General features: G+C 56.2%; 1 protein-coding gene across 6 annotated transcripts in view; it reads right to left on the bottom strand.

Moving 5' to 3' along the window:
• Positions 1 to 573: 573 nt before the first annotated feature.
• Positions 574 to 26,035, bottom strand: part of ST3GAL4 (ST3 beta-galactoside alpha-2,3-sialyltransferase 4) — a 32,194-nt gene continuing 6,732 nt past the window's right edge. For 2 of the 6 annotated variants that reach the window (XM_055305545.1, XM_055305541.1), the window contains exons 2-11: positions 8,920 to 8,995; positions 8,533 to 8,641; positions 8,056 to 8,136; positions 7,352 to 7,449; positions 7,055 to 7,115; positions 6,440 to 6,535; positions 6,155 to 6,344; positions 5,334 to 5,477; positions 1,535 to 1,678; positions 574 to 1,245 (exon numbers count right to left, since the gene is read on the bottom strand). In XM_055305545.1, coding sequence (XP_055161520.1) covers positions 1,159 to 1,245; positions 1,535 to 1,678; positions 5,334 to 5,477; positions 6,155 to 6,344; positions 6,440 to 6,535; positions 7,055 to 7,115; positions 7,352 to 7,449; positions 8,056 to 8,136; positions 8,533 to 8,641; positions 8,920 to 8,935 — 1,026 coding nt within the window. In that variant the 5' untranslated portion in view covers positions 8,936 to 8,995 and the 3' untranslated portion in view covers positions 574 to 1,158. The remainder of the gene's footprint in view (positions 1,246 to 1,534; positions 1,679 to 5,333; positions 5,478 to 6,154; positions 6,345 to 6,439; positions 6,536 to 7,054; positions 7,116 to 7,351; positions 7,450 to 8,055; positions 8,137 to 8,532; positions 8,642 to 8,919; positions 8,996 to 26,035) is intronic. The other 4 variants (XM_055305546.1, XM_055305543.1, XM_055305542.1 and 1 more) reach the window with 3 other exon arrangements.

The following is a 26,035-nucleotide window of genomic DNA, read 5'->3' as shown; positions in this document are numbered from 1 at the left end:
CCCCTGGCCCGGCAACTGGCTGGATAGGCCTTGCCAGATCCCTCAGACATTGCCCAAGCCCTGCCCATCCCAATCCTGGCAGCCTGGGCCACTGGCAGGACCTTCTGTAAACTCCATTTTATGATTCCCACTTAATCTGAGAAAGGAAACTTGGCTTCCATTGTCTGACTCCACCCCTGTCCTCAAACACACACCTCCCAGCAGGAGGTTTTAGAAAAGAGAGACTGGAGAGGGAAGGAGGAGGAACAGGGAGAGGGGAAGAGAGTGCTGCCATTTCCATCTGACATGCTCCTGCCTCTCTCTACCTCTGCGAGTCAACCAGGATGGAGAGTGCCAGGCTGGGTGTCCAGCAGTCTGACACCACCTGCCTGCCACACGGGGTGACAATGAATGACTTGGCACCAAGCGCTGTACCCAGTAATCATTTCCTGAATGACCGTGGTCTCTTCTGGGTCCCACTGGATCCCAGAGACACTGCCGGTCTTTAACAGGCCTGCCTAGTGCTGGGACAGGGGACCCCCTCGCCCCCTCCATGTCCTCCCCAACCTGAAGGACACAGGGTATCACAACCGCTTCCGTTTTAGGAAAAAATAGTTTAATGTTAGGTTTCAAACCTCTTTTCTACATGAGGTCCCATTCTCCATGGGACCCCATCCCAATGCTCTTCCCATGCCCGCTGGGAGGTAGCAGCCCTTCTCTGGAGGGCACCCACCCGCTCCAGACGCCCCTGCCCTCCTGGGAGGCCTGCTCTGGCTCTAGGCTCTAGTGGGCCAAGCACTTGTGTGTTTTTATCCACAGTGGGCAGACCACTGTGCTATGCCCCCGTTTCCGGATGCCATGGGACCAGCCCGAGGCACATTCCTACCCTTTTAATTAAATAGCCCATTAAATAAGCTCCCAGGGCTGGTGGGAAGGGGTGCCTCAGCCACACACCCTGCGCCTCGGACGGCCTCCCGCCACCCGGGGCCTCCACCCTGACTGGATCCGGCTGCCCCAAGAGCAGCCAGGGGCGCGGCCCCATCTCAGGCCCGGCCTGTACCAGGCCCCCTCTCCACACGGGGAGGGGGAATCCAAGCAGGTCACGCCGGCGCCCTAACAGCTGTGGTTGGTCGCTCAGGCGGCAGGGCGGGCAGACTGACTGCTAGAGCTCCTGCCCCGTCAGAAGAACGTGAGGTTCTTGACTGCTCCGATCTCCAGCATCCGCTTGATGGCCAGGGCCTCCTGGGAGACGTTGTGGCCTGACCCCTGCGGAGACAGCCAAGGAAGCAAAGTGAGGGCCTCTCAGGGACCTCCTCGGCCCTAGAAGGCCTCCCTGCGCCCCCCCACAGCCCCCACGTCCCTGTGCTGGCCCTCAGGAGGAAGCCAGAACCTGTGTGGCCAGATCCAGGGGGACTCAGGCCCACGAGTCCAGGGGGCTAGGTTCTGGTTCTGACCCTCTGAGTGACCCCCTCACGAGCCGCCTCGGGGCCCCACTTTCACTCACCCAGGGTCCCCCACCTCCGTCCCACCCAGCTTGGAAGCGGGGGCCACTTACCGCCATGGACTTGAGCGTGATCTGTTCATAGTAGTGAATGGTCTGCTTCCTGTTGTGGGCGTCCGGGTAGCCAAAGCCGGCGATGTGCACCAGGTCGCAGAGGTGGAGAGCCAGCGTGATGGCCAGCAGGCCCGTGGTGGGCTTCTGGGGGACAAGGGGTGCGAGAGGTATGAGAGGGAGCCCTGCTCCCTTCACCGCCTTCTAGGCCTGCTCTGCCACAGACTTTCTTTTTCACGGAAACGTTCTTCATCCGTGCTGCCCTGCACAGCAGTCACGAGGCACATGTGGCTACTGGGCTTGTGAGTGGGGCTGGCATGGCTGCACTAGAACTGAATCTTTTCCTTAAAAAAAAAATGACTTTATTTATTTATTTGAGAGAGAGCGAGAGTGAGCATGAGCTGGGGGAGAGGCGGAGGGAGAGAGAGAAGCAGAGTCCCCACTGAGCAGGGATGCAGGGATGCTCCAATGGATGCTGGAGATTGGAGCAGTCAAGAACCTCATGTTCTAAAAAAAAAAAAAAAGAAAGAAAGAAAGAAAAAAAAAAAAGAACTTCACGTTCTTCTGATGGGGGGGGGCTCTAGCCATCAGTCTGCGCCCCCACCCCAATGTGGGGCTCGAGCCCAGGACCCTGGGATCATGACCTGAGCCGAAGGCAGGCGCTTAACCGACTGAGCCACCCAGGCGCCCCGGAATCTTTTACTTGATTTAATTTTATACTTAATTTATTATTTTTTAAAAGATTTTATTTATTTATTCATGAGAGTCACAGAGAGAGAGAGAGAGAAGCAGAGACACAGGCAGAGGGAGAAGCAGGCTCCATGCAGGGAGCCCGCCACCGTGGGACTTGATCCCAGGACTCCAGATCATGATCGAGCCAAAGGCTCAACCACTGAGCCACCCAGGCGACCCTAATTTAATTAATTTAAATTTAAATAGCCACAGGTAGTTCGCGGCTATCAGGCTGGATAGGATAGCCCAACATATCTCAAGGAGGGTTTGGGTCTTTAGGCGTGATGATGGCAATCAGTATGACCATGACCATGGGAATACTCATCATCAGCTATTAGCTTTGAGCACTTCCTATGTGCCTGACACTATGTTAAACATTTTACTCCCTATAATACATGAGTGCATCCAGTCTTCATAAAAACACTTTTGAGGCAGACACTATCATGGGCCCCATTTTACAGATGGGGAAACTGAGGCTTAGGACTCTTTGCTCAGGGAATGGAAAGGTCCTGCTCTCTGCTTTGGAAAACCTTACCTCTTTCAGAAAACCTGGGGCTCTCGCACGGACTGTGTGCCTCTTTAATGAGGGCGGGCTCTCCCCTTCTGTAAAGTGGGGACAGCAATACTTTTCCCACCCACCTTATGGGCTACTATGGAGGGAGGAGGAGGGGGACTCCTTTCTCCATCCCTACTTTATCCACGGGACAGGCAACCTGGTACTCTAACCTCACAAATCTTGCCTTTGTCAGCTCCCACAACTGCCTTCCCGATCACTTCAGCTGCCCACTCCCTGGCCCTTGTCAGGTCCCCTCTGAGCTCTCCTGTCATTTCATCTGTCCCTTCCTGCCTGGGCCTTCTCTTTCACCTGCTGCTTTATTTATTTATTTGTTCTTTAGATTTTATTTATTTATTCATGAGAGACACAGAGAGAGAAGCAGAGACACAGGCAGAGGAAGAAGCAGGCTCCCTGCAGGGAGCTGGATGCAGGACTCGATCCCAGGACCCTGGGGTTACGACCTGAGCCAAAGGCAGATGCTCAACCACGGAGCCACCCAGGCGCCCCTCACCTGTTGCTTTGATCACCACTACATTACCTTATCTAGTTCACATATGCCAAACCACATTTCCATGGCCACTGGCCAACTGTGCCTGGTCACAGGCTCCTGAAACGTACCAGACTCTCCTCTCCCCCTGTATCCCCTGTGTTCCTTAAGCACATTACCATCCAGCCAGCTGTCTAAGCCGGAAACCTAGAATTGCTATAAATCTCTCCACTTCACCTGTAAAATAAATCATGTAGCAGGAGATCCCGAAGATAATTGGGATCCCATGACCCTTGAGTGCACGTGGAACCCACAAATCTGAGACGTATTACATTACATTCTATCGCTCTACAGATGCCACTGGCCATAAGATAGATAATCCGGGTGGGCTTGACCTAATTACCTGAGCTTTTGCATCTGGGGCTTGAGATCGGCAATGGAGGAAGTCAGGGGTGTGAAGTGCAAGCAAGATTTATCATGCCGCTGCTGGCTTGAACCACAAGGAACTGAATGCCTTTGACAAGAAAGATCCTGGAAGCACGTCCCCCTCGCCCCCAATACCCCCAGCCCCCAGCCTCCAGATTAAGAACGCAGCCAAGCCATGCGGGACTTCCGACCTCCAGAACTATGAGTCCATCAATAGGTATTCCTTTAAACCACTCAAGTCTGGTGATCTGTTAGGCAGCAATGGGAAACTATTACGTCAAGTGCATCCCTTCCTCTTCCCCTCCCACCGCCAAAAGCTGGGTTCTGGTTCCTTCTCTTGTCTCCCCACTCCAGCACTTTCCCCTTTGCCTCACATCCCATCAGGGCCATAAAACACCTCCTGGCTGCCCCCTCAACATCACTTGCGCTAAACTCAGTGCTGGAGAAGCTGGCTGGTCTTGCCAAAGGAAATACCTCTTCCCCAAGTCTCTGCCTGATGGGCCCCATGACCCCTCAAAGACCCAACTCCATGACCACCTCCTCTGGGCGGGGGCGTCCAAGCCAGCCCCACACAGAGGTCGGCCCCTCCTCTCAGATCCTATAGCATCTGGAACAACTCTCCACTAAGGCATTGTACCACTCCGTGTTGCAACCTGTATGTTTATTTTGCTAGATTGAGTGTCCTTAGGGCAAGGTGCCTGTCTTACTCCCCAAGCGTGCAAATCTGCGGCCCCGGACTGAGCAGCCACAAAAGGAGGCATTCAACCTATGAAGCTGAATCACAGTGCATCCTCGGTGAGGAATAAAATTATTGATGCAAAATTTGGCAAATACAATGAGTATCCACTATGTACCAATCTCCACGATAGGCATGTTATATAATTATGTTTTTAAATTCTACAATGGCCTTAAAAGTTCAGTACTGACCCTATCCCCACCACATAGATAAGAAAGGCAAGGCTCCAAGTGGCCAATTAGCACAAGGCCCCAGAGTTAAGCAGGACAGCCGAGACCTATCTATGTTTACTGGTCACCTCTGACAACTATCCCATACGGCCTCTCTGGGGGCCCCTGAGACATGTGTGGCTGTCCTTGGGAAGGTGCAAAAACCAGAACTTGCAAAACTGTACCACAACTCTCCAAAACTGACACATTGCACCAAACCAGGACACACAAGACACACTGAGCTCAACTCATCCTGACCAATCTGTTCCAAGATAAGATCACAGACACAGTGACCTAAGAGCAACTGCACAGACTCCAGTAGCTCTAAAGTCAAGGCCACAGACTGTCCCAGCAACTCCCTGGTTTATAAATCCTTACCAGACCTGCCAAAGCCTCTAACCCTAAACCTTATAAAGACCCGTCCCTACCACCTCCCTGCTGGGCAGAGGCCCAGTGGGTCTCAAAAGCGTGCACCCCCCCTTCCTGCAGCCAGGGAAACTGAATACAGGGAAGGTGAGGTCAGGAAGCAGTCCCAGGTGCTGTTCAAATGCAAAGGGAGGTCTCTTTCATTACTTCCCTCTCCAGTCTTCCAGGGCTTCCCAAGCCTCTAGAAACTTCCCACCCAGCCCTCAGGCTTCCCTGCCCATCACCTGCACCTGCTTAATCTTGCGTGGCTGTTTCATTGGCAGGCTCAGCAGTTTGTCAGCTGCAATCTCCATAAAGAAAGGGTTGAGAATCCGAACCTGCCTGGGGTTGACGTCCCAGATGAGGGGAGGCTGCTTCCAGAAGCCCTTTCGTACCTGTGGGGCACAGGATTTGGAAGGGAGACATGAGGGTGTGCGCAGGCCTGTTTCTCAAGTCCAGCCTGGTGGGGGTCCCCGCGTCGGCAGAGGCCCTCAGGAATGTGAGGGTGAGAGGGGAGGGAGGTGGGGGCCAGCCACACAGAGGGGAAAGGCCACCAGAGGAGAGGAGCAAGGAGAGAGAGGTTTGAGGGCCCTGTTCAGGGGGAGGCCAGGTGACACGGCATGTGGTCCCCTCCCAAAGATATCGGAACAGGTGGAAGGGGCGTGCTTACGTTTGGCAAAATGCTAGATGGGACCAGTCAGCATTTGACTGGTTGAAAACCAAGAGTGGATACCACCTAGAAGGACAGACTCCTACCCCACGCCCACCTGCAGAGGACTCCTGACCAGCGCTCTGCTCACGGGTTTCTCCCCGGCAAACCTGTATCCTGGCAGTTTCCCTGTCCCAGCAGCCTCACGCTTGGGGTGCCACCTGCCTCCGGGAAACTCTGAGGCCCTGGCTGCCGCGATGGCTTCTCAGAAGCCCCGCAGGACACGGAGTTGACACCTTCCCCACGTGGGCTCTTTGGAACCATGGGGCGGACGTTGTGGAGTGTGAGGCCCTGAGACAGGCGGTGGCCCACCGCTGAGCCTTGACCCGTTGCCAACCTCTTGGCACTCAGGATTTCACTTACCCTCTTCTTATCACTCAGGATGGTCTCAATCCAGTGGAAGTCCATTGCCTTGAAGGCCACCAGGACGAGGAGTGTGTCTGGGTTGTTCTCCACTTTGGGGTTGAAGTGGGCTGACTCCGGGTAGAAGAGACGCATGGTGGTCTTCGAGCCCACGTCACCCTCGTAGCCAGCCACGGGGGCGTTGTTCAGTCTGGGAGGTGGGGAGGGGATGCCCGTCACCCAGAGACCCACGGGCCCGTCGACAGTCACCCCCTAACAGAAGGGACGAGGGCCAGGCCTACAGACCTGATGACCACGTCGTACTTGTTGATGGCATCTCCCAGCGAGCTGTTGCGCAGCCGATGCCCGTTGCCCACCACCACGCAGCGGCGACACTTGAGACTGCCGTGGGAAGAGGGTGATCAGCCCCAGGCGTGAGCCCTGCTCCAGCTGCACTGAACTCCCGCCCTGGGTCTGCCTGGGGCCCGGCTCAGGACTCCTTCCCTGGCCGCCTCGCCCCTGATCCCCATGGACCAGCATCTCCAGGCAGTCCTGCTTACGGTCCTGCTGACTCCGCAGCCCTGGGCTTTGACGGGAGAGAAGACTGAGCAGAGCACGGCAGACAGAGGAGGGGAGGAGGGAGATCCCCATTTCCCAGCACCCCCCCAACCCAGCCTGCTGCCAGGCCTGCCTGTTGCCACGGCGAGACCCTGCCTACTATGGCACCCGGATGTCCGGGCTCAGTTGCCGGGGACACTGGTGTCCCTGCCTCTCTGGAGACGGGCAGGCTAGGAAGATGGGTCAAATTGGCCACAGGGGACCAGAGGCAGGAGGGCCCGCTGGGAGGTGCTAGCCCATGACTGTCGCACGGGGGCAGGAAATAGGGGGTGCTCAGACTCCGTGCAGGGAGTGTGTCCTCACCTCTGGATGCTCTCTGGAATGGAGTAGCTGGTGATGGCTAGAACCCGGAGGAGCAGGTCTTCTGCAAAAAGACACACAGGGGAGGGGCCCATGACAACCAGTGAGCTTGCCAAAGGCTGCCAACTCGCCCTCCACTGCTCCTCTGGGCCCCCCGCTGCCCCCTCGCCCCGCCACCCCTCACCCCACCCCAGCATCAGCCCGGCCCTGAATGTGGGCCCGGGGACTGCAGGCAGCAAAGAACAAGCAGCAGCGTGGCCGAGGGGAGCCCACCGCCCCCACGAACCCGACACGGCTTACCGCTCCCCTTGGTCCCATAGGGCAGCTCGTAGGCAGACGGTGTCTTGACCCAGAAATAATCCTTCAGCTGCAGGAAGATGGGCTGATCTCGGGAGTAGCTGCACAGAGGTGAAAGCAGGGTGGGGATGAGAAAGGGATTAATTTTTTGTTTTTTAAAAAGATTTTATTTATTCATGAGAGACAGAGAGAGAGAGAAAGAGGCAGAGACACAGGCGGAGAGAGAGGCAGGCTCCCTGCGGGGAGTCCGATGCGGGACTCGATCTCAGGACCCTGGGGTTATGACCTGAGCCAAAGACAGGTGCTCAACCACTGAGCCACCCGGATGCCCCGAAAGGGACTGATCTTGAGGAAGCCAGAATCAGGGGCAGGTCAGGCCTCTGACTAAGGTTATATATATTATACATAACACACATAATATAATGTATTACATGTTACATATACAACGTGTAAATAATGTATAAGATATAATATTTGGGGCCCCTGCAACCTCCAACTCCATATATAATTTATACTTACACATTATATAATATTGTATATAATGGTTATATTATAATACAGATATAGAGATTCAGAGGCCTCTCCTCCCCTCACCTCCCCATGCCCACTGGCACGTTCCCCTCCATCTAGCCAGCACTGGGGCCCCCACCCTGTGGCACCATCCACCTCACCCCGTGCCCCGCCCCACCTCACCCTCAAGTACTCACTTGCCAAAGAGCTTAGAGGCCTTTCTCTCTGCCTCACCCTGGAAGCATGGTTCCTTCTTCTCTGGGATGGGAAAATAAAAACTAGAGACAGAAAAGGAGAGGAGAGAGGAGCTTCGGTCAGACCTCTCAGGCCCAGGGGCCAGCGGCCCAGGCCGCCTCCACCTACCCCCACGGCAGTGGTCCCAAGGTCCCAGGGAGTGATGTGCTGGATAGAATCATCTCAACCCAAGTTCGCTCTGACACCAACTCTTTTCTCCTGAGCTCCCTGGGTGAGGGCCCTGGGGACTCATCCCAGACCCTGGCCCCCAACCCACTATCTACCCTCCTGGAAGGATTTCATGCTAGCAGCTGAAGGGAGGGGTCACGCCCTGGCCCTCTGAACCCTCCAGGCCCTACTAGGTCCGCCACCCCATGACACTCCGTGCCTGAGCCCATTCCTGAGAAGAACCAGTGGAAGGACATGGAAGCTGGACTCACAGCTCAATGTACCTGTCTTCTCGGGAGATGGAATACCACACCATGACGACCAGGACCAGAGCCAACATGGCCAGGAGCTTCCAGCCTGCAGGGCGCATGCACAGAGGAGCTAGAGGCAGAGACAGGCAGGTACAGCCCCAGTCCACCTACCCTGTTTTGGGGCCCTGCAACCTTCAACTTAAGCAGCCCAAGTCCCTGGCCCTCACCTGGCCATAGTTTTCCAGCACGGGGCTTGGGCCTGGGATTCTACTGTCCTTCAAGATGAAGAGGGGGCCCCCTGGCTATCTGTCTGTCCCTCTACAACCCGCAGGGGGTCCCAGGATGGTGCTGAAGACTGCTCCTGGGGGCCCAGCCTTCAGGGTGGGGGAGCCCTTGGACAACACTCACGGGACTTGCTGATCATGTTTCTCAGAGGGTAGCAGGGTTCCTGGGGAGAGCTGTCATCCCGGCTGCCTCGGGCCACCTAGGAGGGAGGAATGGTAGGTGTGTGGGCAGCTCTGCAAACCTCCTACCTGGATACTAGAGCAGGACACCCGCACAGCTGGCCTTCCCTTCTCCAGAAAGCACAGAGCTGCTTCCTGGGTGGCCATCCGGACAGCGGACATCCCGCTAACCCTTCAAAGCAGAATCAAGGGTCCAGGAGGGGCCTAAGCCACAGAACGGGACCCCAGGTCCCACTCCTCAAAGATGAGGCCCCAAGGCCGGCCAGGCTACCCCAGCTTCCCTGGTGTGCTTTCTCTGTCCCCTTCCTCACCTGGACCTGGGAAGGGCCAGCTCCAGGAGGCGGATGGGAACCTCGACCCACCTTTTACATGGAAGTGACCTGTACAAGGGTTGTGACTTGTATCTTATGCAGCTGAGGTTTACCCATTCTCTGGCATCCAAACCATTCCCTTGGTTCTGGCTCCCACTCACCCCTCCATCCTCAGTCTCTCACTACTCCAGCCAAACAGATCCACTCAGTTCAGGCACCGGGGTGAGGGTGGGCCGCGGGACAGTCCTCCGGCCCTTGCACACCCTGACTAAATGCAGCGTCCAAGCTCTCATCATCCCAGCGCTGGGGGGTGGGGGGGTGGGGGAGCTCCGAGAAGCCAAGAGTATGAATGGGAGCGCGGGGAGGGGGATGTCTGGCTGGTCACAGGAGATGGAGCCGCTCTGGGGCAGGGCCAAAGCCGGCAGGGCAAGGACGGGGCTCTGCAAGGGGGGCAGCTGCTCCATGCACAGGAGCAAAGAGGCCCCTACGCACAGACTCAGCCAGGGCCACGCTGCAGTCACCGGGAAGCAACGTCGGCAGCTCGCACGGCCACGTGAGGAGGTGCCATTTGGTCCTCGCCCAGTGTCCCCCAGTCCCCTGGATCTGAGGAACTAGTCTGGGCCGCCTACTGAAACCAGCGACTGCAGGGCCCTTCCCAGGATGGCTAAATCGGCCAGGGCGGGTCGGGGACAGGCACCTGTACTGTCACCAGCCACCCTGCGATTCCTGCGATTCACTTGGAGAGGTGGGGAAGCTCTAGTGCTCCTGCTGTCTAGGGCTACCTGGAAAACCTCAAATTATTTCTGCAGGCCAGGAGACAGCATCAGGATGAGGGCTGGTTTTTGTTACAAGTCATAAATCAATTATCCTGACCGTTGTCCTATTAGGGAGTCCATGTCCTGCCCTCAGGCTCTGCTCTGAGTCCCCAAACACCAAAGAATGAGTCGTGGAGGGGGCAGGACGAAGAGTGGGGGCCAGAGCCAGCCGCCCTCAGGAGGGTCAGGAGTACCCATCCCCAAGCCCCAGGAGGGATGGAGGGTGACCCTGTCCAGTAGAGTTCTGGATTTGTAGTTAGAAGATGCCAACGCAAGTCAGGGTTCTAGTAACTTCCCTGACCACTCTTCCCCAAGTGGCTCACCTGCCTTCTTCGGTACCTACCTACCTAAGCCACTGCCAAGTGGTTCCTTACCCTGGCATGGGACAAAGTACTTCCCATCTGCAATGAGCTTACTCACTGGCTTGCTTTCTCTCCGCCTTCCCCACTGGAATTCGAACCCTGTAAGGGTGGCGGTGAAGTGGGTCTTGCTCCGGTAGCCAGCACCCTGCTAGCCAGCACCCTGCCCAGGCGTAGCCCTTGCTCAGGAAGTACTGACTGCATGTTGGGTTGCCTCGGGGCAACTTCTCCCTCTCTGACCCTCAGTTTCTCTGGTTGTAAAACTGGGAAGTTAGCCTAAGAGGCATCTGCAGCCCCAAGTATATTTATCAGATCAGCACCAAGGGCATCACTAGCCACCTTATTAGAAACACATAATCTCGGGGCACCTGGGGGCTCAGGGGTTGAGCATCTGCCTTCAGCTCAAGGTGTGATCCCGGGGTCCTGGGATCGAGTCCCACTCCCCTCACAGGGAGCCTGCTTCTCCCTCTGCCTCTCTCTGTATCTCTCATGAATAAATAAATAAAAATCTTTAAATAAAAAAAAAAAGGAAATGCATAATCTCAGGGCGCCTGAATGGCTTTGTCAGTTGAGTGTCTGACTCCAGATTTCTGCTCAGGTCATGATCTCAGGGTCATGAGATGTTGGCTCCGCAGTCAGCGGGGAGTCTGCTGGAGAGCGTCTCCCTCTGCCCCTCCCCTCGCTTGTGCACGCTCACTGTCTTTCAAATAAATAAATAAAATCTTAAAAGAAAAAAAGATTTATCCATTTGAGAGAGAGAGAGAGCATGCACAAGCGAGGGAAGGGGCAGAGGGAGACGGGGTTCAATCCCAGGACTCTGGGATCATGATCCAGGATCGTGAACCAACTGAGCCACCCAGGCACCCCTCAAATTGATAAATAAATCTTAAAAAAGAGAGAGAGAGGGTGGCCCGGATGGCTCACCCACATCGGGCTCCCTGCACGGAGCCTGCTTCTCCCTCTGCCTGTGTCTCTGCCTCCTCTCTCTGTGTGAGAGAGAGAGAGAGAGAGAGAGAGAGTGTGTGTGTGTGTGTGTGTGTATCTAATTAATAAATAAATAAAATATTAAAAAAAAGACACACACACAATTTCAGGTCCCTCCAGACCTACAAAATTGGGATCTACATTTGAATAGGATCGCCTGATGAATGAAACACGGGTTCAAGTGGATGTTTTTGACCTTGACAGAACAGGAGACTCACCTGGGGTGCTAAAACATTTAAAAAATAACAAATAATTAAGAGCGTCTGGGTCGCACACCTAGGAATTCTGACCTGAAGTGACCGGCCCAGCCCTGGAGTTTGTTCGAGCACCTCAGGTGATTCTAACCTGCAGCCTGGGTTCAGAATCTCTGAGGAGGATGACAATGCAGATGTCTGGATGATGGCCAGAGCAGGGTGCTCACACTCTGATGTGTGCATTCTGACTCAGTGGGTGTGGGTGGACGTGAATTCTTACCAACTCCCAGGTGGTGCCCCGCTGCTAGACTTCGACCGCATTATTGTGTTGCAAAGCTCCACACCAGGATCCTTCCAGCCCTAACATCTGCTGACTTTATGAGCCACACCCTCCCCTACCCTCCACTCTTTCTCAGTCTTTGGGACCAGGATTTCCTTCATTTCGTGGCAGTTCCCTTTGTACCAGCAGGGTCACAACACTGGTGCCCTTCAGAATACAGACTTTCAAAATACATAGATGCCTAGGGTCCCTTCTCCAAGATTTTTACTTAATTGGTTCAAGGCAGGACCCAGGCATTCCTAAGTGAAAACCAAACCCGAAACCACCACCCCTACCTCCCTTCCACAAGGCCAGGGTGGAAAATGCCACGTAGAGCCAGCTCCAGGGTAACTGAAAGACACACGGTTGGCCACCCTCCAGGCCTCACCTGGGCGCTGGAGACCCTTGGCGGTGGGAGGTGAACGCAGCTCACTAGTCCAGATCCCGAGCAACAAGGCAAGGAGCCCTCTCTGCCCTCTTCCCCAGAAAGCCTGCACTGGCAGGTCTCTGTTCCCAAACTGTGCTGGTTTGTGGGAAGCAGACTGCCTGGGCTTAGCGCCTGCTCTGAGACACCCGGGCGGGGATTACATCAGCCTGCCCCCCTCCCCTGGCTGGGCCCGGCCAAGACCATAGCTCAGCAGCCGCTGACATTCCCGGGGCACGGGCTTCTTGGGTGGCTGCTCCCTGGGGCCCACCGACAGCCTTCTCCCAGCAGCTGGCCGTCCCACATCACTGATCGGGCCTCCGGGTGCAAAAGGGCGCGAGAAAAGTCACCGGACAGTACCTGGCTAGACAGCAGGGATCGGATCCACTCACATCCTGCAAGCAGCAGCCCCAGCCTGCCACCAGCCGCCGGGGAGACCAGCTCCCCCAACGCACCAGGCAAGGCTGACCCCAAGGCAGGAAGCCTGCCAAACACCAGTGTCCCTTGCTGAAGTGAGCCTGCGAGCACCACCCCAGACCTCGCCGAAGGGCAGCCCGGGGGCACGGAGGTGAAGAACCAGGGCCCACCATGCCTCATGCTGCGTGGACACTCATCCATGCTTCACGCTGCATAGACACAGCAGGTACCTGCTGAAGCACAAGGAACAGAATGCCTGTCCCCCGGAGGCCACGGCGTGATGCCAGGTTCTCTGTGCCCTGGGGCCCATCACAGGGTTATGCTTGAACGGCCCTGAGAAGGGGTCTGGGAAGACCAATGAGGGGGGAGCAGAGGCCCCGTTCTGATTGGTTCAGAGACCCCGAACAAGTCGTGTCATCGAGGTCACCGTCCCTCAGTTCTGTAGGGAGACACTGGCGCTGCCTGCCTGCCGCCTCGGGCTCGGCCGCCCCTCTTGCTCCCCGCAACCCCTCTACCTGGGCACCAAGGTCCGCTGCCTCCCCAGTACTGCTCAGATCGGTGATCCCCCTTTGCCCGGTTTCTTCCCACTCTCTCCTTCACTCCTCTCCAACAAAGGTACTTAAATCTCTGACCTCCCCAAAGGAAACAAGGCCCCTCTCGGCCTCTACGGCCTCCCCCAGCCATCCCTGCATCTCAACCCTTCCCGCCAGTGGTCAGACTTCTGCATCCAGGTGATGCCCACTCGCTCCTCCCCGCCGCCCCCGCGGCCCCCCACCCCCACCGTTCTCACCCTGAGTTTTAGGCAGAAATGCCTCCTCCTGTGGAAGCCATCAGGGGCCTCCTCACCTTCAAACCTGCAGAAGGTCTCTTTTCACTCTTCCAACTCTGAAGCCTGATACTGTCGGCGGATGCCCACTTCTTGGCTTCTGTGTCAGGACTCTGCCCTGCTTCCCTCCTACCTCTCGACGACAATCCCTCCTCACTCGCTCTAAGTGCTGTTGGTCACCGGTCACCGGAGATCTGTCCTTGAACCCCTGCTCTCCCTGGCCAGGGTTCATTCATTTTCAGAGGTCTGTCCATCACTCCCACCCTGATGATTCAGACCTTTGGATTCCTCCCCAGAGCCCATCTCAGTTATTTCCTGTTACCTGCTGCAGTCCCTACCTGGATGATCATTAACTTCAAATTTAACAAGTACCCAACTGGATATGTTTCTTCCCATTTCCCCTCTCCTGGGCCCCACATTATCAGAAACTCAGTCTTCCAACATCTGTCTTCCCTCACACCCTCCCTACTAAACAGTTACTAAATATGACCGATTCTATCCTATTTCCTCATTCCAACCAGTGCTCACTGAGCTCCTATTGAATGCTCTGCATTGTGGGAGGCACTGGGGATGTAAGGCTTTACAAAATTCGGCTGAGGGGTGCCTGGCGGGCTCATTTGGAGGAGCATGTAACTCTTTATCTCGGGGTTGTGAGTTTTAGCCCCATGCTAGGTGTAGCTGTTTTTTTAAAATATAAAATAATTAAAATAAAATAAAATAAAATAAAATAAATAATAAAATAAAATAAAATAAAATAAAACCCAGACATAGCACAAAGACCACATGGTCGAGAGCCTCAGAAACACTTTAGAATATAGTCCTCCATCTCCTCTTCTTGAGACACCCCAAGTCTAGATCCCATCCCAATTTACCTGCTTCCTAATTGGTCTCTTTGTCAAAAGTCTTTCCTCATTTAACCCCCTTCTTTGGAACTGCCAACATGGAAGGCTTCTAAAAAATAATTTGGATCAAACCACCCTCCTGCCTCAATTGCTCTCCATCCCTTAAATGACAAGCCAAAGCTCCTTAGCAGCAATCGGGACCCTTCACCCTCGAGCCACATGCACTGGAGATGCACCTCCTACCCTCTTCCCAAGCACGGCACGAGAGCTGCCTTTCCCCCTCCCCTCTTCCCACCTCTGCAGCAAGTTTTATATCCCAAGCCCCCGCAACCCATTCACAAGAACCACCTCACTCCAGCATCAGCTCAAAGGGCTCCCCCTCTATGAAGTCTTTTCAGACATTTCTAAGCAACCGATGTTTGTCTTCCCACAAAATATCATTTATAACTTGCTTCTGGCACTTAACAGGTAATATCATTTCAGATGATGTAATTACTGCTTTTCATGTCTTGCCCACTATCTTCTAACCTCTGAAATTGGAGGCTTGTTTATACCAAGAGTCCATCAGAGTACCTGGATTACACAAGATGCTTTATCACATAATATAATTTTATATTATATTATTATGTGTTTTGTATCTTGTCCCTGAGACTATGACCTCTGTGGTCTGGGAGACGTCTTTATATTTTCAGACTCTATTATAGAGTTCGGAAGGTAGCCGATGTTTTGTAAACATACAACACACAAGCAGTAAAATGAGATTAAACACATATTACATCCCTTATTAATTACTAAAAGGTACAGTGCAATGACCATGTGGGATACCAGGAGGGTCCCCACCCCATGGCCACTGCTTTAGGGACCAGATAAGTCACTGTGGTGAGGGGCTGTCCATGCACCATGGGATGTTAGCAGCATCTTTGACCTCTACCACTAGATGCCAGTAGGAATCCCAGTCCCCAGTGTGACAACCAAGTTGTCTCTAGACATTACCAAATGCCTGAGAACTGCTCTGCTAGACACTTTTAAGGACTGCCAAAGTATGATCTCAACCCTACGAGTTAAACACAATCACGACCTTCGACGTAGAGGCGGGGACCCAGTGTGCGAGAAGGGCCAGCAATTTGCCCAGGGGTGTAGAGCTAGTGAGGACGAGGACTGGGACCCGGGCTGCTTAGCTCCAGAGCCCACAAGGTTGACCCCCACCCCCTGCTGCCTCAACAGCCTCCTGTGAAGGACTGGCTCCCTAGACTCCAAGATCGCTGGAACTGTCCACCTGCTGCCCTTAGTCGGAGCAAGCAAAGGAAGTCAGCCCTTTATCAGATCAAAGTCCCTCGAATGCTTACAACAGCTACAAGCAGCCTCCCGTGCTCCTTCTCAGGCAGCTTCCTCATGAGACACAGTCTCTATCCGCAGCTACAGCCTGGGGCTCCTCTGGAAGCTCTCCAGCATGCTTCCAATGCATGCAACTGTATCCACAGGATTAGTACTGCCCTCCATCTGGACACCAGACTTCCATGAATGCTGGCTAAGGCTGTGCTCACTTTCCTGCCATCGCATCACACCCCTGGCACGGGACTAAAATCCTTCAGCTAGTAAGCCAGGCCTCCTGGGCCCTGAACTCGTGTGACTACCCTTTTGAACCTAAAAGCAGGACTGTACTACACCTGCTTACACACATTTCCCCTTAGGAATCTAGGGTCAAGGTGAGTGAATCTCCGTGGTGGCAGCGAGCCCACAGCGTTTCCTCCCAGCTCAGAGTCCTCTGCTCATTTTCCAGAGGGGTCTCGAGCTGGACTGTGAAGTTAATGTGACTAATACAATCACTAGGTAAGGCAAGATGATGACACAGGCCACTGGGGGTATGTAGGGCTATAATCTACTTCAATCAATCGCTCTTGGGTGCAGATGGCCAACTAATTGCAATTCTCCAGAGCAGGTCAGTCACCTACATCATCAAAAACCCTCCCTGGGCTCCTTGGACAGGACAGAGACAGGGCCTTGGCGTCTCTTCATTGATCTCTTTATTCACCTTCATTACCTGCCATCAAAAATTCCCTACACACCCAACATTTCTGATCGCCCTCCCCTTTTTGTTCCCTGCTCTATCACCAATGTCTAGAATAGTTCCTGGCACACAGTAGGCTCTCAATACAAATCCACCAAGTTAATAAATGGATCTATTCAACAGGGACGTCACTGGAGCAAGAGAGGAAGAGGCAGCAACAGTGAGTCCTCTACTCGCTCCATCCCCTCTTGCCCGACCCCTGGCTAGACACACAGCCTGCAGACTTTGCCTTCTCCCTATCAGTGCACGGCACGCCCAGTGGGGAGTGAGGTCTGCCTTGGGCTCAGCTCACGTGAGACAGCAGAGGGCTGAGTAATTGGCCAACTGCCTCCAGGCCCATGAGTGGGCAGATGGGACCATGTGTCTGGCCATCCAGGCTTGGAGGGAGAGGGGCTTGATAGGCTTCCCACTGAAGCACAGAACGTTCTCTGTTCCCTACCCTTGGGGTCCACAGGCTGCCCCCACACCCAGCAGACACCCCGATCGGCACAGCACTGCAGCCTCCTGTACAGAAACACTGTATCATCCACTTTATCAGCTGACAGTCACAAGACACCAGAGCGAACCACTTGAAAATCATATTTCTGGTGTCTGCCCGGGTAGGGTAGAGGCTTGGAATTCCATTCTTTTGGGAAGAAGGCTGAAGCTGTGTGACAGAGTCAAGAATCAACAGTACAGACTCATAGCTGGGATAGGAAAAGGAAAAATCTGCTGTGGCTGTGGATCTGCTCCAGGTTCCCAGGCAGGGGTTCTGGGGCAGGTTTCCCTCCTCAGACATCCCACCCAGGAGTCGACGAATTTGGCCCCAAGAGGCCAAAGCTAAAGGCACTATTGGAGTTGGGGCTTGAACTCAGGTCACTACCAATACGGCCTCCAGATGCCTCTTCTGAAAATAGTGAGCACCAGCAGCCCTGCCCCGTCGCCCTGGCGGTGCCAGCCACAAGTGGCTATGGAGTACTTGCCGTGCGTGTGGCTGGTCCACACTGACGTTTCTTGTAGGTGGAAAATGTACAGCAGATTTTCTTTCTATTTTTTTTTATACACCAGATTTTCAAAGACTTGGTACCAAAAAAAAAAGTGAACTATTACATCAAGAATTATTTATATAGGGCAGCCCAGGTGGCTCACAGTTTAGCACTGCCTTCAGCCAGGGGTGTGATCCTAGAGATCCGGGATCGAGTCCCACATCAGGCTCCCTGCGTGGAGCCTGCTCCCCCTCTGCCTGTGTTTCTGCCTCTCTCTCTCTGTCTCTCATGAATAAATAAATACATAATCTTAAAAAAAATAATTATTTATATGGATCACGCACTGAAATAATATTTTGGCCATACCGGCTTAAAATAAATTATGTATTAAAATAAATAAAATTAGGGGATCCCTGGGTGGCTCAGCAGTTTCGCACCTGCCTTTGGCCCAGGGCGTGATCCTGGAGTCCCGGGATTGAGTCCCACATCGGGCTCCTGGCATGGAGCCTGTTTCTCCCTCTGCCTGTGTCTCTGCCTCTCTCTCTCTCTTTATGTCTATCATAAATAAACAAATAAAAATAAATCTAAAAAAAATAAAATTAAATTTAAGAAATAAAATTAAATAATTAAATAAAATAATTAAAATGTATTTCATCTCTCTCTCTTTTTTTTTTTACTTTTTACTTTTTAAAAAATGTGGTTAATTTAACATCTTTTAAAATGTTATTTAAGGGCAGCCTGGGTGGCTCAGCAGTTTAGCACCATCTTCAGCCCAGGGAGTGATCCTGGAGACCCGGGTTCGAGTCCCACATTGGGCTCCCTGCAAGTAACTTCATGCACCCAATGTGGGGCTTAAACTCATAACCCTGAGATCAAAACTGGCATGTTCCTCCAACTAAGCCAGCCAGGTGCCCCAACTGAACATTTTTTTAAAGATTTTTTAAAAATATATTTATTTATTCATGAGAGACACAGAAAAGAGAAGGAGAGACACAGGCAGAGGGAGAAGCAGGCTCCATGCAGGGAGCCCGATGCAGGACTTGATCCCAGACCAGGGGTCACGCCCCGGGCTGAAGGCAGATGCTCAACCACTGAGCCCCCAGGCGTCCCCCATTTTTTTTTTAATTTTTATTTATTTATGATAGTCACACACACACAGAGAGAGAGAGGCAGAGACACAGGCAGAGGGAGAAGCAGGCTCCATGCACTGGGAGCCCGACGTGGGATTTGATCCCGGGTCTTCAGGATCGCACCCTGGGTCAAAGGCAGGCGCCAAACCGCTGCGCCACCCAGGGATCCCGTCCCCCATTTTTTAAGATTCTAAAATTACACAAGGGGCTTGCCCATGCAGCTCCCATGGCACTGAGGTGGAACAGCGCTGAGCCAGGCAGCCTCTGCCATCAGACTGGAAGCAGGAGACACTAGGCCGCGCTTCCCGCTCCATCCCGAGGGGCTCAGCCAGGGGCTGGCTGCGGGCGGGCCACAGCTGACCAGATTCCACTCTGGCCCCGTCTGTCCCCTGCGTCCTGGCTGTGTCAGGGCTCCGAGTGTGCGGCACAACTCAGGGTGACACTGGCCCGAGCCCCCAGGCTCTGCGTCTGCCCCCCACCGCGCCGAGCAGGGCCCGCTGCCCGGCCAGGCCCCAGCCCACACCTCACCGGCCGCCCTGCCTCCAGCCTCCGGCCTTGGCCACTTAGTGCCACTAAGGCGGGGTCACCCCCTGCAGGGTGGAGGCGGAGCCCGCCGCCCTATCCTTGGCCTGGTTAGCAGACATCTGGAAGGAGCCTGGCAAGGCTAGGATGTACCTGGCCCCCTCCTTCCTGCGCTGAAGCAGAACCCCAAGGTTGCGGCTGTCCGGAAGGTGGGGTGGACCAAAACATCATTTACGAATAATTTTGGGGGGCTCCTGGGGGGCTCCGTCAGTTGGGCGACTGCCTTTGGCTCAGCCGTGATTTCAGGGTCCTGGGACCAAGCCCCGAGTTGGGCTCCCTGCTCAGCGGGGAGTCTGCTTCTCCCTCTCCTTCAGCCCCCCACTCGTGTTCGCTTGTTCTCTCTCTCTCAAACACATAAATAGAAATAGTATTTTTTTTTTTTAGTCGGTTCTGAGATCAAAAGAAATAAACACCGAGCCTTACAGGATGCACGAATGCCTATCTGCTGAACTGACAAAGTCCCGGAGGGCCCGGGGCCTCCCCAGTGCTTCCCAAACACACCCTCCTCCCCCCAGAGGTAAGCATTCTAGCTTGCATGCCCCCCACACACACCCTGACCCCCATCAGAGAATGAGGCAGGACCCCAAGGGGTGGGGGGGGGCGGTCAGTGCCAACAGTTTCACATCGGAGCCCTTGTCTGGGGAGGGGGTGACTCCAGTGTAAATGGTGTGGGATCTGGAGTCACAAGCCCGGACCCCCCTCCCTGGCTTGCCCTTGTCCTGGCCACTCTCCCATCCATGCTCCCCCCAACCCAGGGTCCTGACTACCCAGTCCAGGAGAGTCCCCTCTCCACCCACCCCCCCCTTACCCCATCTTCTTTCCTTTGTAGCAGTGACACCACGCTATCTCCTGTACTCATGAATCTGGACACCCTAAGAAAGGACTTTGTAGGGCGCCCAGTATCTCCAAATGTAATACTGTGGCATGGTAGGTAATTGACAGGTACTGAAATGGACAGATGTCTTTTTTCTTTTTTTTAAAGACCTTTTACTTTTTGATTCATGAGAGACACACAGAGAGAGACAGAGACATAGGCAGAGGGAGCCCGATGTGGGACTCGATCCCAGGACCCTGGGACCACGCCCTGAGCCAAAGGCAGACGCTCAGTCATCAAGCCACCCGGGTGCCCCAAAATGAACAGATGTCTAAATGAATGAGCCAATGAGCAGAACAAGTGGGGGCCGGAACAAGTGTGGACCGAAAGTTTCATCAAGTTAAAGCATCTCAGACCCTTATTTTGCAAAGACCTGAGCCCCCAAGGCACCAGGGTGGGCTAGGGAGCATGCCGACCCACCAAGTGCCATGCTTCTTGCCAAACACACGTGCTGCGCTCACAAGCATACCCTTATCACCAACCAACCACGAAGGCAGAGGCGGCTGTTACCACCTTTGACCCACCTTAATCACTACTGGCTTCGGGGCTATTGGACCACACAACGTGAGCTGCTATCGTAAGCCAGCAAAGCTGGTGTGGCCTCCAGAAGGCTCCAGGCTGGAAGATGCCCTATTACCCAGGAAACCTCATGATGTCCTCCTTATTCATTTCCCCAGAGGGCTGGTCTGAGCCAAAACCCCAGCCACCCCTCCCCAGACCTCCAAGCACCTTTAGCATCTGCAGGCGGAGGAAAAGGAGCTGGACACAAACCTGACTTCCGAGCCTGCCTCTGCAGTCACAGGCCGGGCATCCCCAGGCAAGGTCCTACATCTGTCAGTGCCTCAGATTCCTCATCCGTGACATGCAGGTCACAAGGGCAAGTTCTGGGAAGTGTATGAGCCTCGAAAGCCATCCTGAGATTGAGAGCCTGAAGTCCTAAGACAGGACAGGCTGACACCAGGCACCTGGCAATGGGAGCTCCAGGGCGTGGGAGCTCGGCTCCACTCAAGGTCTGTCCCATCCCACTCAAGGTCTGTCCCATCCCACTCAAGGTCTGTCCCATCCCACTCAAGGTCTGTCCCATCCCAGCGGAGGGAAGGGCTCACAGCCGCAGCTCCCACCTGCTGCTATAACCACAACCGTGCTCACCTCTCCTCCTGGCTGCCGGTCCGTGGCACACGCCACACAGGACACATGTAGCTGCTTGGGGGCGGGGGGGGGGAGGGCAGACACTGCCACCCCGACTCCACCCCTCAGTAAACTCAGGCCCACGTGCTAGCCAGACTCTAGGTGCACTGCTGGGAGACGGGGAGCTTCGGGTGGGAGACGGGGAGCAGGCCTCACTGGAGGAGCCGCCCTCTCTCTCTCTCTCTCTCTCTGAGTACATCATGTCCTTGAGAAGGTGCTTGGGGCCCTGCTGGACTCTCGCGGGGTAGCCATCCCAAAGGCATCGACGTGGGCCCCGGCCCCCGGGCAGCATCCCCTGTCCATAGCAGCTCCAGAAGCAGTAGCCCTCCTCACTCATCTCCTGATGGTCCCTCTGCGGGCCGTCCCCTCCTCTCCAGGGCAGGTCCTCCTAAAGTCCCCAAGCAGGGACAGTACGGGGCAATGTTCAGTCCCGGGGCCTCCAGGGAGGTGAATAAATTTCCCGCTTTGGCCCCAGAACGGTGGCTCTCAGCATGGCTGGGGACAGCAGGGGACCCTCTCTCCCCTGGCTGCACGAGCTGCCACGGTGGTTTGGGAACGTGGAGGTTTCGGGGTGTCAACAGGGGAGGACCCACCCCCGAATTTCTAGTAGGAGCACAGGGGAGTTAGAGGTGCCAAAGGTGGGGTTATGAGGAAAAGAGGGAGGGCTGCGTGTGCGAGACGGGCAGGCCAGCACCCGGTGGGACTCTAGAAGACCAAGGAAACCACGAAGGAAGAAAAGCGAGCCTCCATTTCCTGCGGTGGCCTGTCCCCTGGGAAGGGCGAAGCCAGCAGGCCGAGCCCTTTTAAGACTGTTTCACATCAGTAAGACTCTCGGGGAACCGACCCTTCCAGCAAAGGTTAATAACTCTGGGGTAAAGGGAGGGCTGGCGAGCATGCTAGGTGCTGCTGGGGAAGGTGGAGACCACCCCCTGGAACTCCCCCCCCACCCCCCCACCCCCCCGTAAGCACGGGTCCCTGGGGCGGGCCCAGAGCTCAGCAGGTGGGAATGCTGGCTGCCCAGGTCATCAGAATGAGCCAGGGCCGCCTGCGCCCCCGGGGCTCCCCCACAGGGGAAAAGTGCGGCCAAGCCACCTCTCCAACCCAGCCCCGGGAGGCACCAGAAAGACTGGGAACCCCTTCCCAAGCCCACCCTGCTCCAGTCCACTCAGACCCTCCTGCTTCGGAAACCTACAACGCATCCCTACAGAAGCGCACCCACCTCCGCTGGAACACAGGCACCCCCAGCCCCAGCACTAACCGCAGTGACCCCTGCACACGCGTGACCACTGCGGCACGCACCCCTCATTCCTTCTCCTTCCCTGCCCATCCCAGCCCATCCCAGCCCGCTCCCCCCACCAACATACGGCTTCTGGGGCCTGCTGGGCCCCCTCTGCCAGGGTGCTCTCGTCCCCCATCCTGCGGCTGCGGGCTCTGCCCCCGGGGCTTCAGCTCCTGCCCGCTCCAGCCCAGTTTGTTTGTCAGGCTGCAGGTCCCTGGAGCCCTCAGCCAGGGAGCACGAGCTTCCAGAGGAGCGAGGAGTGGCTGAGCCAGCCCTCTGGGGACCTCCTTACCTCTGAAAGTTGGGTGAAGAGCAACCCTGGACTCCTGGCCCTGGGCCCAGGGCCAAGCCCAGCTCCTGGCAAGGGAGCCCCACTCCTGTCATGCCCAGAGGTATTTGGGGAGGTGGGCACTGGGGCCAGGGATGCAGGAAAGGAAACAGGAGGGAGACATGTGGCCCCATAAGGATGTCCCCAGCAGGGCTGGGGGGTGCCCCGGGGCAGCCTAGGGCCTAAGAGCTGCCCTGGTGGAGGGCATCTCCCCACCCGGCGCCCTCACAGCCTCACTCACCATCCTTCCGGCCTGGGCTCTTTGCAGGGTCACCTAACCCTGACCCTGAATGGTGGGAGAGGGACCGTCCTCCTGGTCCACCCACACACAGACCAGAAATCCTGGGCCCTCCCCAGCCATCCCCGGACCCACGCAGGCCTCCTTGTCCCTGGCCCTGAGGCATTAGTGATTTCAGGATCATCTCAGCGCCCAGACCTGGGGGAGGAGGTGGGAGGAAGAGGCACAGACTGGTCGGGGCCTGGGGACTGAGGATTCCAGAATGCAGGGCTTGTTCAGCAGGTTTGGGCTTCGCCCACGCCGGGCCGCAGAGCTAGGGCTCAGGTCCTCCAGGATACCTCTGGGGCAGGCCCCTAAGTCTAACCGAGGGCAGTGCCAGCGGTCAAGCCAAATGCCAGAATGAGGAAAATCTGGGGCATCGCCAGCAGCTCCTCCCCCGGCCCTCCGAGGAGTCCTCCTGGGCTTCAGGTTAGAAGGACGCAGCCCTGATGATCCGGGGGACAAGCACTACCCCTAGGGCCAGATGGAGAATCCAGAAGCTTTTCTCAAGGAAGCCTGGGTGCCAGGAAAGGACTTGGGGAAACTGAGGCCCGGGGAGGACACAGGCCCTGAGAAAACCCAGGGGACCACTCGGTCATGGAGGCCCTAGTCCTGCCCTCTGCCAGGTGTCCATCTTCTCCTGCTGGGGAGCTGGCAGGATCAGGGCAACCAGGACCGGGCACCTCCCGCCCCCAAGCCTGGCCAGCTCACCTGGCCTTCCCAGCCTGTCAGTCCAGCTGTTCCGGTAAGAGAACATTTTCTTCTCACTCTATTTGGACAGCTGCAGGGATAGCGATGGTGAGAAGAGAACTGAGGGAGGGGGCAGTGCGAGGCCACGGAGCCCTGCTGGGGTGGGCAGAGGGTCTGGAGCTGGGCAGGCCAGGGAGGCTGGGTGGGGCCTCGAGCACCCTGACAGGGGACAGGGGACAGGGTGGCTGTCTCCACCAACAGGGCAAATCAGAGGGGCCCTGGGGCCCGCCTGGGGCCTGGGGCAGTGAATGGAGGCCCAAGAGCAAAGGAAGAGAATGACTCCCTTCGTTATGCAAAGTGCTCAGTCACAGGGTGGGGCCAGGGTGGCCCCTCGGGTCCAGCCCCAAACCCTTGCGCCCCACAGAGCCCCAGCCCCTCCTCAGTGGTCCGGCTGGTGGGTGGGGCTCCAGGAGAGGAAGACAAGGCACCAACTGGGCTGGGCGAGAGTCCCAAGACCTAGAGATCGGCTCCTTCCCAGTCCTGCGGGCAGGAAGTACACTGTAGGGTCCTCCTCTCTCTCCTTCCCAACCGTCTCGCTCTCTCCCTCTCCCTCCCTGGTCCCGGTCCCCTTCGCGCCATCCTGTCCTGGTGTCTCCCTGTCCCCATCTCCACCTCCTCCGGCCTGCCTCCCCCCACTCCCCACCCTCGGGTTATGTAAGGGGCCTGAGAACAACACAGAGGGAGCTTTGTTGTCAAACCAAATCCATACGGAGCCGGAATCGGCCAACGCAGCTGTTCCCCATTCCCTCCGCCTTGGCAGAGTGGAGAGGCTGGGCAGGAAGCCCCCCCACGCCTCCATTTGGGGAGGTGGGGGGCAAACGCTGGCCCTGGGCGGCTAAATGGGTGGCCAGAGATCAGTCATCATGGCGTGGGACCACAGCAGGGGACCAGCTGGCCCCCAAGACAGAACAGAGCCCCGTGCAAAGAAAGCAGAGGCACAAAGACCGCAGACAGCAGAGCTCCGGGCTAGCAGCCCGCCCGCGCGGTGACAGGCCCGGGAGGGGGGACACACACCCACACGGGCCCACCGTGCTCTGGCCCACACAGGGATGCATGCCCACGCACACCCGTGTGCACACTCGTCCACACACAGCCTGCATGCCCACGCGCACACACACGGGCCCAAGCATGACATGCCGTGGAGGTTTCTGGACGGAGGCTCTTCCCGCTCAGGCCAGCCTCCTGCATCCCAGCAGGTACCTCTGGGGAAAGGGGGGGGGCTCCGGGGAGAGGCGGGGAGAGGCGGGGAGAGGCGGGGAGGGCAGAGGGCGGACAAGCTCCACCAGCCAGGCCTTCTTCAAAGACCCTCTGGCTCCGGGACAGTTCCCACCTTCCGGGCCAGGACGAGGTCCAGGGAGGTGGGTGAGGGCCCAGGCGGCGGAGTTTACGTTTCCTCTGAGCTTACTCTGGGCTGGCACCGTCCCTCACCAAGCCCTGCTGAAGAACCTGTCCCCGCCCCCCCTCCCACAATGCTGGCGCCACCAGCAACAGCAGGCGCTCCCGAGCAGGCCGCGTCCTGGAAGTTGAGGCAAGGGGAGTGGGGGACCCCCAATGATACCAGGGGAAAGAAGCGGTGTCAGATGCGAAGGGAGAGGGAGGTAGAGGGAAGAAAGGGAGGCAGAAAACGATCAGAACAAGGAAAAGGAAGAAAAGGAGCAAGGAGCCGCCAAGTGGAGAAGTGGGACAGTGGTGTGGGGAGCAGGGCCCACACAGCCAAGGAGGACACACTCCCCCCCCCCCCCCCGACGGCCCAGGCCCCAGCGAATCCCCTCGGAGGACAGGGCCAGTCCAGGAGAAGCAGGATGGCAGGGGACATTTCCAGAGCGTGTCCTAGGCCACCCGGTCCTCTACCTGCCATGACCCCGGGGCTCCAGCCTCGCCCATCCCCGTCCCCGTCCTTGGGGCCTGGAGTACATCTGGCCTAGATGATGTCAGGACCCCAGAGGAAGGAATGAGATGGGGGTAGGGGCTGGACAGAGGGGCAGAGAGACCCAGGGTCACTCCTGAGACCGTCACCTGCCTGTGCAGAGAGACGCTTGGGGACCTTAGGCAGCAGGTTACCTGTTGAGTCTCAGCAACCTCATTTGCCAAAACAACAGTTGCTGAGCGGCTATTGTGTGCCAGCGCG

This window comes from Nyctereutes procyonoides, unplaced genomic scaffold, assembly GCF_905146905.1.
Source record: "Nyctereutes procyonoides isolate TBG_1078 unplaced genomic scaffold, NYPRO_anot_genome, whole genome shotgun sequence".
Classification (NCBI taxonomy): domain Eukaryota; kingdom Metazoa; phylum Chordata; class Mammalia; order Carnivora; family Canidae; genus Nyctereutes; species Nyctereutes procyonoides.
The sequence above is the reverse complement of the archived record's forward strand: the minus strand, read 5'-3'. Positions and strand labels throughout refer to the sequence as shown.